This window comes from Orcinus orca, chromosome 5 (assembly GCF_937001465.1).
Source record: "Orcinus orca chromosome 5, mOrcOrc1.1, whole genome shotgun sequence".
Classification (NCBI taxonomy): Eukaryota; Metazoa; Chordata; class Mammalia; order Artiodactyla; family Delphinidae; genus Orcinus; species Orcinus orca.
Window position 1 is genome coordinate 70361620 of NC_064563.1, and position 14340 is coordinate 70375959.

Sequence of the window (14340 nt, forward strand, 5' to 3'; positions counted from 1 at the left end):
TTTAAGCTTTTTTTCCTAATATTTTAAAGTTGCTTATCCATACCTTACTGAATAATTTATTTTTTTTCCCCTAAGTGAAATGTCTCTCTGGAACTTTTCCAAAACATTGTATTTAGATGTTATTTTTAAAAATTAAAACATTTTCACTTTTTTGCTAACTTACATAATAGTCCATTAAATAGCTTAATTGCAATAACAAGTTCAAATGGTATGAGTAGGTTTAGGATCAAATCCAGCTGACTGTGGTAGCAGGTTGGAGCATGAGTCAGGCTGTGCTCATGGCGGTGTTCACTGGTTGTGCAAAAAGACACACGACTGAGTGGCCACTGGGATGGAAACTGAAGATTGCTAGTTTGTCACACAGTGCCTGACATATAGTATATGCTCAATATCTGCTTAATTTGAATGTTGACCTTCTATATTATATATCATGAGTCTCAAGGATTTGATAGTAAGTGCTCAATAAGTGTTGAATTATTTTCAGTCTTACATGGAATTACATGAGTTAAGCCTCTATTCATTTTAGAATTTAGGGCAATTCTATATTAAAAATTGCATTTGGGATGTGCGTTCCACAAGGGCGTATCTGCACTACTGCTTTATCAACTATGTTCGCCCATAGTAGGTACTCAGTAAACATTTTGTGAAAGCATAATTTTAATGAGTCTTCTGTCTTCTCAGGAGTCTTTTGAACAAGAACAGGTCTAAAACTGATCTCTAATACCTTCCTCAAACTTTTTAAGTTGGAGAGTTTCTCGTGCAAACTTCTTTAACTTAGGAAATTCCTAAAAACTTATTCTGAGGAAGCTGATGGTATAGAGATGAAACTGATAAAGGGGCTCTGGTCATCATCACTCCCCTCCAGTCTTCTTTCTTTTCTCAGGATCTGACATAGCTGAATCCTCAGAACCCTTAAGGTTCTTCGGAGCACACTTTAAAAATATCTAATTCTGGTTCACACTTTATGAAACAGGTATCTGAGGCCCATGGTGGTTAAATGACCTAAGGTCACATAGCTGTGTATGTATGGTAAAACCAACCCATAAGCCCATGTCTTCTGACTTTTATGCTAATATTTTTAAACTGCCTTTCTGTTTCAGTTTTGCTGTATCCCATGGATAACATCTTAAACATTTATATTTATTTAAACATTTTTCTTTAATAGAGATCTTCCCTTTTCTTTAAGATACACCATCGCTTCCAATTGTACCACCTGGACCAAGCTAACTTATTCCTCGGTGTCTACACCTTTCAAATATTTATAGACGGTCATCGTGGCACTCCTTAGTCATCCTTCGGCCTCGTTATATGTACATATATAGCTCCTCTAATCTTTCTGTACAAGTCAGTGTCTCTAGTCTCTTCATCATTTGTACCATTCTTCTCTCTAGTGCCTCTAAGAGAACAGTTTGAGGATATTCCAGATGGGAAAAAGTAACCCCAACATGTTGCAACAAGGGGCAGAAAAACACTCTGAATAGATGAAAGGAACAATCTATAGGTTAATCAGTAGTATGGCCACAAATATGTGCACGGTTTTGTTTCAGAAATAAAGCAAGCTGTATTTGTTGTAACTGTCTCTTCTTTGAACTTAACAGAATGCTGATAATGCCAGGCTGTGTTTACAGTCCACATTTTTGCTAAAGACCTTCAACTTTGCACTCCCCTTGTGTGGTATCTCTTGCCCAAGACAGAACTACAGATAAAAGCACATAAGCACGAGCCGATGCAGCAAACCCATTACTGAGCTTATCTGTTTTTGTGCAGTTTCTGTGGATTTACTTGGTTTCTGGGAGCTCCCTATAAGCCTTAGTAAGGAAGAGCCCTTTACTTATCTCACTAGATAGGAGGCACTTGGGTATTAGTCATCCTGTAAAAATTAAATGTTTACCAAATATGATAATCTAAAAATGGAAACTACATTAGCACAAGAGGAGTCACCAGAAATACTCCGCTGACATAAATAGAACATGCCTATTGCCTGGTGTTCTTGTGTTTTTCTCTTTTCTGAGTTCATAACTTTTGTAGTTTTTCAACAAATTTGGGGTCTTGAAAAGCTGTCCAAAGATTATTATTGAGCTTATTCTCCTTACACTCAGGCAGACTTAATCTAACTTCAGTTTGCATATTCATCTTATAAAATGTATCTTAGAATGAAAAATTGAAGACTGGGAAGGTGCTTAGAAAAACACCTGACAGCTGATTCAGTGTATTCATTTTATAACAGGAGATAGAAAGTATATGTCCAGCCCAGTTACATTAAGGAAATGTTCCATATTTTTCTCAAACTCTCGTATGGTCCAGAAAGTGTTCTTTCAATCCCAACCAGATCCTTCCTGTAGAACTTTCTGTGCCTTTCTTGTGCTGCTCTCCCGTGATCTCACAGGACCATAAGCTTCTGCAAGGTAGAAATGTGATTTCTTGCTCTGTTCTTTTTATAAAACATTGCACTGCACCTCAGAAATGATGATAACCAGTGGAATTTATTAGAATGGAATTTAAACTTTTCTACCTTTAAACTCAGTGATAGTGCTATTCCGGAGGTGGCAAAGAAGGGTGACTATTTATTTCCTCTCTCACTTAAAGCCAGGTTGTGAAGGGACTTATTCTCTGAATGAAAGAGGAGAGGGGAAAAGTAGGAACCTTCTCATGTTTTATTCAGATGTTAACAAAGAAAATTGATAAGTGTGTTTCCTTAAAATTGACACCATTTTTATCCCAAACATTTTGGTAAGTGATAGCAGACAATTGTGCAAGCTTTTTGAGAAAGAGGAATTTTTCCAGGAGCATAGTCCCGGTGGGAAGTATTACCTAAAAGCAATCCGCTAATCGCTTTCAATCTTGCATATTTTCACATACTGTGTGCATACATACATGTATTAATAACTGTTCCCAAGACGTCAGTTCAGCGCTCAGAGAGCTCAGTGTTGCTATGCAAGTGCCAGAGATGGAATCCATGCCGACTGCAGTTTAGCAACGAGGATTTTACAGACACGCAAGGGTGAAGATGGCCTGAGGTCTAAGACTTCACGCCTGGGTGTCCCTCTGAGTTCTGATGTAGCATCATGTGTCAAATATTCACGGCATCCATCTGCCCACTCCACTACGAAGATAAATGGCACTGCCAGCATTTCCAAAAAGCTTAGCTCCTCACAATGTCTCCACTCACATCCAGTACTGCATTCCATCTTGTAGCTTTTGCATAGGAATTCCTTAGAATGTGGTCTCTGGATGCAAGTCCCAGATACATAAATATTTTCTGCTCTATTGTGCATGTGATTTGTATTAATATTCATAACAAAATTTATTTTACAGTGATATGTTTTGAAGGAATTCCTTACATTTTCTTGTCACTTATAATTTAGTATATATATATTCCTCCCAGTAACACTTTGAGTCACCTAGTTACTTGCCCAAAGTCACAGATATGGTAGTTCTAGGACTAGAACCCAGTTCTTCTAACCACAAATCTGCCACTTATTTCACTCAAGTGGTTCTTAGTCTTTAAAAAAAATAATAATAAATAACAAAATAAAACTGGAAACCTATCAAGTGAATATTGAACGTAACTCAAATGTACAAACCAAATTGATTCAGACCAGCTATGGTCAAACAGAAACCCGAACCTGGCCTTCTTTGGTCCCAAGGTGCCTCTGCAGGACCCAGTACCCCACATCCTGCTGCCTTTTTTTCCATTTTCAGAGCATACAGATGTACAAATCCAAAGTATACCAGGTGTTTTAGACAGAAATGGAATGATTGTGCTGCTTCAGAGGGTAATGGCGTTAACCTTGTTCTGGAATCACGTAGGAGTCATCCTGTGGACTGCAGTCCCCACACAGTACTTTGATGTATTGATACAGTGAAACTTTACCTTATGCTCAGGCCACAGCGCCTGCTAGTGGAAAGAAACTAACAGCTGAGGCAGCACACTGGGAAATAGTTTTGTGCAGCTGAAAGCACGCTGTACTGAGAGCCTGAAGGCCTGAATTCAGGTCTCACTTGCTGTTGGCTTTTGCTGTAGGATCTTAATCTAGGCGCTGCCTCTGCCTGAGCCTTTGCTTTTTCATCTGTAAATGAGGTTGCACTGGATGGTTTCCAAGTTTTCACACGCTCTTACATTTTAGGACTTTTAAAATCCTCTAACAATGTGTTATGGGCATTTCAGCACTAAGTAGAAAATCCAAAACCCAAGTAAGACTAATTGGCTTCCCTGGGACGTGTCAGGTGAGACTATCACCCATCTCTGGGTCCAGCACCATGCAAGCAGGTAACGTGGTCCAGCTCAAAGATCAGTAGCCTTGGGGTCAGATGAACTGAGCTTGAATTCCAACTCTATTATCTACCTTTCAAGTCATGCACGTGAGTTATTCCTAGGCTAACTCAGTTGTTAAAAGAGGATAATTGTCTTATCTGGCTTTTAGTTTTTGTAAAGTTCAAATGAGAACATGGAAATGATGAAGTTTTATGTGAATTTGCAGGGTTACTCTCATTCTTCATATATCAGAAAGCTAAAAGAAGTAGTGTTAATTATAGCTTTCATGTTGCTCTTTTTGGTAGCGTCGGGTAAGAAAGCACATTTACTATTATAAGGCAATATATAAGTATAAGGAGTGCTTGTTAATATTATAATGAGAAGATTATGGCTATCGTTAGGCATTGAAATACAGTAGCTTCGGGAACACTACCTAACAGCGTTAGGTTTGCTCTTAAATAACCAAAATACATTCGGAGATTTCCCATCAATAAAACTAAAAGTAACATGGCAAACAAAGTTTTTTTCAGCTTTGAGTGGAGGCTGAGGGAAATGCACATTCCCATGAGGGATACCCTAGAGCACATTTTAATCATAAGTCAAAAATAAACGTTGCAGTAGCAGTTTTAACTGTACTAGTAAACACTGATTTTTTTTCCATTAACAGATCAATCATGAAATAAATTTTAAATATAGAAGAATAGATTAAAAATTAAGAGTCGGGATATGAAAATGCCCGTGTGTAAAAATTAAAGTGAAAAGAAATCTTGCTTTAGCCAAAACAGATACTAATATTCCTGTTAGGAATGTTGTAAGGTTTATGCAAGCTTACATCTGCCAGGCCAGATGTTTTTAAGAATTTTGGAATTCTAAAGTCAAAAGCCAGGTTAAAGGACTAGTTAAGTGGGCTTTAAGGCCAGACCGACTGGTCCCCAATTCCAGCTTCAGTAGTTAACTCTGTGGCCTTGGGCAAGCTACCTAATCTCTCTAGGCTGCCACTTCTTATACTATAATGAACATAATGAGAGGACTACGTCATCAGGTTGTTGGAAGAATTACTTGAGATAATATATTTAAATACTTAAAACAGTGCTTGGCACATAATAAGTGCTGAATAAATCTTGATTATCATCACTCTGGGGTCCACAGATTTTTTCAAGATTGGGATTGAATTTCGAGCACTGAATTCTATTAATACCATACTGGTAAATATAAATCTTACGTAACTGCCTCATAGATGCAGCAGCTTCTTACCCGCTCATGGACCACCATCTCTGGTCCTAGTCATAATGAGCTCTTCGTTTTGAAGTTTTCCTCTGCCTCCTTAGTTGGAGGGGGAAATAAGCAGGGACTGTACTAGGCACTTTGTAGCTGTTCCCATCATTGAACTTGGTGACCAGATAGTCAAGGCAGTCATCGTCATGACTTTTTTTTTATTATTATTGAAGTATAGTCGATTTACAGTGTTGTGTTAATTTCTGCTGTACAGCAAAGTGATTCAGTTATACATATATATATATATATATATATATATATATACATTTTTTATACTCTTTTCCATTATGGTTTATCATAGGATACTGAATACAGTTCTCTGTGCTGTACAGTAGGACCTTGTTGTTTATCCATTCCTTTTTACAGAGGCTGAGAAAAGGTTACCCCTGTGCACAGGACTTAGCACAGAATAGAGACTCAGTAAGTGCATTAGTGGAGGGGTTGAAAGAATAACTGGATAGATGACTCAGCTACTTGTTTTGAAAACAAGGGACTTCAGGATCAGAGAATTTAGGAAACTTGTCCAGGTTCCCATAGCTAGTGAGTCACACGGGCAAGAGTCGCAATTCTGTCTGATTGCCTTTATACCATGGAATATGTAATTTTGTTCCAAGGGCACCATGTATTGTATCCCAAACTGCAAAGCAGTATTGTTTTTTGTTTTGCTTTTGTTGTTGCCTGGTTTTGGGCTGTGTTTTTACTGCTCCTCCTGAGACTGGAAGTTGTTGTCAGGAAGTAATTTTCCTGACCACTGTGCCTGTTATGTTAGTTTAGTGAAGGTTAGGACCAGGGTACATGGTGACCAACTTGCTCCTTCTGCAGTTTCCTAGGATGGAGTTCCTTAGGGCCAGGTCTTTTGGTCCCAAACATCAGTGCTTTCTAAGAACACTCTAGGATGAACTCCGCTTTGTGGAACATATGAACGCGTGGTTCCCTTTAGAACAGTGGTCCCCAACCCCACTGCGCATTAGCATTGTGACTGTAGGGCCCGCCCCCCAAACCAAATAAATCAGAATCTCTGCAAGCAGAGTGTGGCCATCAGTATTATTTTAAAAGCGTTCCTAGTGGGAAGCCAGAGTTTGAGATTCAGCAAAGGGTAAGGGTTAGGGTTCAACCAAAGGTCTCTGAAGGACCCTTAGCTGTACTGATTTCACCACATGTAGCTGATTCTGACACTTCACTGAGCTCACCTGAGGCTTGGGGTGTTGGAGATGTGATGCTTTACTGGCTCCTCTTTCCCTGGGAGTAGGAACACACCCCACTCCTCAGCAATGCCGAAAACATCACAGTTATGATTGAATAATGAAGTGTATTCCTAGAAAACCACAAGCTGATTGAGAAGATGGACTTTAGAAGTCTGACCTGGTTCCCATCCCAGCCTCACCTCATTTCTACCTTTGAGACCTTGGCCAAGAGACTTAACCCCTGGTTTCTTATCTGTCAAATAAGAATAGATAAATGTTGATGGGACTAAACCAGAGAATGCTTGTAGAGAGCTTAAGGCAGTGTCTGACCCAATGGAAAAAATACAGTAATTTTCTTTTATGTTTTTGTTATGCTCCTTCACAATGCAGTGTATTTAAATCAGTGAAACATGCTTGCTTATGCAGTCCTATGTGGGACTTCCCCTCCCAATTTACCTCCTTACCTGAAGGTCCAACCTAAGCAAATATGTGTCTATAAATGAATCACCGCATGGTTAGACTTTGTAATGACTTCCTTTTACCAGGTCACTCGTTTCTCACTCCATTTCATCTGGTTTGTTGCCCAGGCCTCTGTCCACCCATTCCCGAACCATTCTCTCTGATAATTTTTGAGAGTCTGTTTGTTTTGTTTTGTTTTCTTGTTACTTAGCTTAATTTCTTATTTTGTACTAAAATGCTTCTTATTTTGTCTCCTTCTGAAAGCTCTACATGTCTGCCGTTGGTTCTAGTGCTATTGTAGTCATTGCTCCTTTTCCTGTTGTCTGCCTGTGCACATGTGTGCCTGAGAGAGAGACAGACAGAATAGAGAAGAGAAAGAGAGGAGAACAGCTATCTGCCCTCTGCTTCTCACTCCCATCCATGTGCCCGTTGAATCTGCAAGCCGTCTCTGCAAGGACCATCTAAGCAATAACAGTGAAGTAGTATAATACAATTATATACACACAAGCAGTGACAAAATTAGATGTGTCCTGCAGTCCAGCTTTTAATATATGTTAAGGATCCCAAGATTCACAGAGCTAAATAGCACTAACCATAGGAGACTGGATACTGGTACAGTATTTAAAGGCAGAGTCCAAGAAAATATATAAAACTTGATTTGATGTACAATGTATACTATGTGGTATCATTATCTTAAATGGCTATCGGTTGACATTCTTTGTGTGTTCTGTATCGTCTAAGGCCACATAGCAGTGCCATATGATAAATTTATTTACAGCACAAAAGAAGCCTGTTCTATAGGAATACTTGTAATTAATATATGTGAACTGCTTTCTCTGGCTTAATGCTGTCAAAGTATTTTATGGTAAAACTCAGCTGATTCTCTTCGTGTATGTTATCAATGGATGGAAAGCCACTGAAAACTCTTCAAACCAAGACATAAAGAGACAGCATTAGGGAAATTACTCTTGTTGGTGAAAAGCAAGATATATTATGATGCCACAGAAATTTCTTTTTTTCAGCCAACTCATGGTTAACAGTCTGTCCCCTAACTGTTTTGCGTGCAGATGAGGTCTGTCTGGACGATTCTTGTCAGCTGTTATTCTGACAAGCAGTGCAGAAATAGGCACCCCTTGGAACAGTGGCTTAACTTTCAATCACCTGGAGAGCTTTTAAAAATTCCAATCCTAAGACATCCCACCTCAGACCAATGAAATCAGAATCTCTGGAGCTGGGACCCAGAGATCAGTATTTTTTTTTTTTAATTCCCCAGATGATTCCAACATACAGGCAAGGTTGAGAATCACTGTCCTAGGACTTATGCAGCTTAAAAAACAGGTTATCTATTATGCCATGCATTGATACTACAGGGTTTCATAAAGTAAAAGCTTTGGTGATTAGAAAATGCCATCATCCTAGATTTCAGTGAATGTCATATGGACCTGTCACATAAAGAGTACAAACTTGTTCTATGATCTTTTTGTACTTTCAGTGGAAGATAATTTCTGAATCAACTTAATGGAGCCTGTGCTTTAGGAAGATAACTCCAGTGGACACATGTAGGGTAAATTGGAGCAAGCTTTGTTTCTAGGAATAATTTGCTATCAGTTCACTACTCTGATGTAACTTTATTGATTCAACTTTTGGAGCAGGACTTGTTCAGAATATATTTGAAAAGGTGCTTAGTGAGAAAGCTGATAGATCATACAATTGGCATATAGAGTTTCAAGTCATTATAATATTTAAAGATAGACTATTAATTTTGCTTATGCCAAAAATTTCTGTTACAAGGCAAGTGGCAAGGAGGAGATGGAGACATATGTGACCTGGCTTTATGTCTGCATAAATGTACTAGTTTGCTTTTGATGTTGAATGATGCACAAGTTTGAGAGTATGTCACCCCCCCATCACCATGCCACCGACTCTCAAAATGACTGGACATTTTTGGTCTCACCTCAGAAACAAGCAGTATCTGCAGAAGAGGGTCTATGGCCTATCGTATTAATGGTGTACTGGTCACAAGAACTTCATTTTTAAATGAAATTTTATTTTCATATTATAAAGAAAATAAATTCACATTACAGAAAGAGAAAGCTGGCACCAGTGAATATGAAAACCCATGTCCCACCACTCCACCTGTCTTGCTTAACTTGTAGATTTGACTGTAACGTCGCCCTTCACCCATGCCATTCCTAAAATGGCTTGTTCAAAAACTATCTAAACTTCTAGACTTAGCTCAAGTAGTAAGACCACCATAAAGCCTGTCCATTTGTAAGAGGGAGTAAGTCAGAGCTAGTGGAACAATCAGGAAGTCATTGCAATGACCCATTAAAGATAATAAGCCCAATGTGGGCAGCAGACGTGTGATGGAAGAGAAGCATTTCAGAGACTTTGCAGAGGTTGTAATAGTTGTGGGAGTGGGGAAGAAGGAGGGGGAGGGGTGAGAAGAATCCCTGACTGGCTCCACAATCGATACAATGCGTTATCGATATATAACAAACGATAATACATGGACAAGACTTTTTTGGTTCTGGCATCTCAATTCACTGACAAAGTTACCCCCAGGCTGTCTAACTCTCTGCCCTTGGATTTTTCTTTTTTTTTTTTTTTTTGCGGTACGCGGGCCTCTCACCGCTGTGGCCTCTCCCGTTGCGGAGCACAGGCTCCGGATGCACAGGCTCAGCGGCCATGACTCACGGGCCCAGCCGCTCCGCGGCATGTAGGATCTTCCCGGACCAGGGCACGAACTCATGTCCCCTGCATCAGCAGGCGGACTCTCAACCACTGCGCCACCAGGGAAGCCCTGTCCTTGGATTTTTTAAGTTATGTGCTAAGCTTTGCCAGTGAGCTCCTCATACCATCCCTGGGTCTGAACTTGACCCTGAGCTTTCCACTGGCCCCTAATCAACAATGTTTCCTTCATACTCTGATGCCTCCAAGTCTGGTACCATTCCCCTGGTTTTTCTCGTTTAAAAGCGCTGAGATATTTGTCTCCAAGATGGGCAGCAAGATTGCAGGATGCTTTTAATGATGTGTAGCATGAGCCCCTCTAGGGGCAAGGACGTATTATGCTCTAGTGACTTTCTTTCCATTGTGAATGCCTCCCTAAAAGGTATAGTTTGTACATTTTTGTTAATGTGAAAAGGTAACATTCGGGCATCTTTTCTGTCATGCTGTAGACAGAAAGTGTAGAGAGAGCTATTTTTAATTTTTGTTCTTTGCTCTTTTCTGTGCTTGTGATTTTAAAGGTGCCAGACTGACTGCCCTCGAGCCTGGTGTCCCCGATTTCTCCCAAGAATAGGAAAAATACGGGAGGCAGCAAGCTGGTCATGTCTGGGTCCAGCATATTAGCCTGACCCACTCTGGAAGAATATTCTCCAAAATATAAAGGAAAAGATTGTTCCTTGTGAACACAGTCCATCTGCTTTCATAGCTGAGAGGACAAAACCTTGTTGTCCCACCACCAAGCCACTGCAGAGTGTCTGGATCCAGGAAACCCAGCCACTCATCCACTATGTGGAAAAACTAGAATGTTTTTTTCTCTGCCATCCCCACCTGTCAAAGTTCCATCCTTTAAGGTTGGACTTAAATGCCTCTTTCTCCACAAAACCTTTCCTGAGCCGTCTCAAGTGTGGTGTTCCTCCCGCATCTCCAGAGCACTTTCTCAGATGACACCACATTTTGTCATGTGATTGTAGGATGTTATATAGTCTCATAATTGATGTGAAAGGCACTGACGTCGCCTAATTCATTTCTGGGTATCATACAGATTACAGTACTGGGCAAAGAGTAGATACCTGGGGAATGCCTGTTGAATACAATGAGAATTCCAAAGCTTAGCTTTTCATCCTGCCCTTTAGGGCTTTGCTCCAACCTTTCCCTTTAATCAGTGATTGAAATTTTCTCCTAGATCCTCATGGGTAGCTCTCAAACTCTCCATAAACCATGTAGACTCAGCCTCCTGGATTCCAGATATTACACATTGGGCAGCCATGGTCTGGAATCATAATTGCTACCTCTACCTGTCTCATCGACCACCATGACCAATAGTCAATCACATTTGGCCAGAACAAATTTTTTCGAAAGTGTGGTCCACAGATCGCTGGTAGTCCCTGATGGAGTATCAAGGAGTCCAGTTTGGTGTCTAGAAAAGGAAAGAGTAATAAATAATTATTTTGTTGACTTGCATTTAATGAATCTGAATTGTAAAACTACAATATTCACAGGAATCCAATATGCTCTTAATGAATCATCACATCTTAAAGATTGCATATGTACCACCAAACCTATGTTGATCGGTGTTGTTTATCCAATGTTCAGTAACATTGCCATTAAGCTCACAGTATTTTCATGTCATTAGTATGTTTTTATCTACTGCTGCGAAACCTACATTTTTTTTATCATTACTATATTACCCTATTTCTTCAGTTCGCCAAAATAGATCAGTGATTTGAATATGATTCTTTGAAAGTAGAAAAAATAGTAATAAAGATAATCCCATAAATACCACTTTAGATTAATATTACAAATGTAAACATTAGTGAAGACAATTCAGTATAAATATTGGAAATGAATCTATATACACTGGGATGAATGTGATTATTTTGCACAAGCAGTTGAAAAAGAAAATTTGGAATGCTGTGATGATGATGATGTAATTTTTTAAATTATATTTTATGGATCGGTGATCCATTCGCCTGTAATTCCCAATATGTTCTTTGTAGTGAAATGTTGTCAGATAGTGACATGAAGCTCTCAGACTTTTAGCATCCTTTTCAAGCATAGTATAGTGAACTTTCTAGTAAATCAATGTGTTTTTTCCTGAATAATCACAAAATAGTGCCATATGAAAATCCTAATTTTGATACTAAAGGCAATGAGAGTCTAAAATTTTAAAGCACGTTTCTAAGGTTGTACATCTTTTACTAAAAAACAGACACAAGTTCACTCTTGGATAGAAGTTTGTAAATCAAGCCACAAAGTTTATTACAAACATTTATTTTATAAAAGTTTATCAAATGTCAAGAATATGATGTCAAGACTTAATAAAAATATCAACTATGGTGGAAGTGGCTCAGTTTCCAAAAGTTGGACTCTTTCTTCAGCGCTTGATATTTCTCTTTCTTTAGGGGGGAAATGTTCTATAGTTTGGGCTATATTTTAAAGATGCATTCAAATTCTGCAACAAAATGTACAGAAATACTTTCCAGGGCCAGTGCAAGAGAGGATTAGAAACACATTTGCCTCTTTTCTCCCAAGTTGAAACATTTAAACCTCCTCCCTTCTAGGTGTGAAATAGTCATCAATCCAATGTGATGGAGGGCTGAAGGCAGCCTTTAGTGAGAAATCTCTCCATAGTGTCAACTCTGTGTTCAATCCTGATACACAGAACTAGGCAGAAGCAAGACAGCAGAACGGTTAGGACCATCGACACTGAAGCTAGACTGCTTGGGCTAGAAGGTAGTCAACCACTTATGTAACCCAGTTTCTTCACCTGTAAAATAGGGATACTAATAGTACTTGTCACATAGGTTGTTGTGAATATGAAATGAGTTAATATACGTAAAGCACATAGACAATGCCTGACCCACAGGAAGCACTAGTTTTGCTAAAGCTTATCTGTAACAGCCTGCCGATTCCTGCTGACGTTCCCAGTGACTTGTAATTACTTGTTAGAACTTTTTACCTTCGTAGAAATAAAGAATAAGAAGGGAAACTGAATGCGGCTCTGACCTCTGGCTCAAGATTCCCATGGTGAAGCCAGCTATGGATACAGACTGCAGCCAGCACAATGCCTCTCAATGACATAAATTTTTTTTTTTGTAAATTACATGTTAATGTTATTATTCAAATTTTAATGCAGTTTTTTTTTAACCTAAACACAGTGTCCATATGTGGTCAGAAGCCCCACAAATCAATTTAATCATGCTGAAAATTTGCAGAACACTGGGCTGGACAGGGACAACCTAGGCCATGAGGGACTCAAAATCCTACAGTCTGTGGAACTGTTGCATGATTAAGGGATATTCAAACTATAAACAGACTTGGAGGCAATGCTTATCTGTAATATCTTAAAGGGTGTCAAGTGTAAGTGATGAGACTTATTTCTTGAGGCCCTAAAGGACAGAACTGGGACTATTGGGTAACAGAATGAGGAGGCATTCCGGCTCAATACGAGAACACTTTCTAGCAGTCAGCGCTATCTGGAAATAAAAGGGACTACTTTTTTATCTGCCTGTCACTGAGGGCTGGATGCAGAGGTTTTGCAAGCCAGGCTTTTGTGGAAGGAGTTGAAGTTTGAGTTTGGACCCAGTTCCCTCACAGTCTAGCTGGACACATAGTCTGTCCAAGGAGAAACACTTTTCTAGATTATGCCTTCCACTCCTACCATCCTGACTCATGTTCCTCTTAATTTGTGTGTGAGATTAGAGGCAGAGCACTGGCCTCAACATCAGGAGACCTGAGTTCTACTCAGTCACTCTCCGTGGGACCTTGGCTGTGAGGGTCAACTTCTCAACTGATTCGTAAAATCCCCATCATGCTGGCCTCATGGGGGCTGTAGCGGTCATCCTGCCTCATGATGGTGATGGCGGCGGTGGTGATCCCACCTGCTGTTGACATTACAGATGTGCTGTCCCCACCACGCATTGTCTTCTTTAGAAGGACTGAAGGTGTTCTGAACAGTCAACCCCTTTTTTCTTTCAGGCCGCTGTGCTCGCTGTGGGGAAAATGTAGTAGGGGAAGGTACAGGATGCACTGCCATGGATCAGGTCTTCCACGTGGATTGTTTTACCTGCATCGTCTGTAACAACAAGCTCCGAGGGCAGCCCTTCTATGCGGTGGAGAAGAAAGCCTACTGTGAGCCCTGCTACATCGTAAGTTCAGATTTGGTCCTCAGGTACTTTACAAAGATGACTTAGTTGGCAAAATGCCAGTCACTCTAGCTCAAACGTAGCCATCAGATCTTTGCTTCTCATCAGATTTCAAAATATGCATGTGTGTGAATTGGTATATCTTAATTTTTATCCATATGCCCCCTGTTCATATGAGGTCAAAGGGTGCATGAGATGGGGCTACCATTCAATTCGTGGCCTGCCAGAAAGATCATCACCCTGTGGCTTACAAGCATATATGTACAAGCTAGCACGTTGCCCCTTAAAGCATCAG

General features: G+C 39.8%; 1 protein-coding gene across 5 annotated transcripts in view; it reads left to right on the forward strand.

Annotated features, from left to right (window-relative positions):
• LPP (LIM domain containing preferred translocation partner in lipoma) overlaps nt 1–14340 on the forward strand; it is a 694580-nt gene that overhangs the window by 559347 nt on the left and 120893 nt on the right. For all 5 annotated transcript variants that reach the window (XM_049710229.1, XM_049710230.1, XM_004278484.3 and 2 more), the window contains one exon: nt 13879–14048. In XM_049710229.1, the coding sequence (XP_049566186.1) occupies nt 13879–14048 (170 nt within the window). The remainder of the gene's footprint in view (nt 1–13878; nt 14049–14340) is intronic.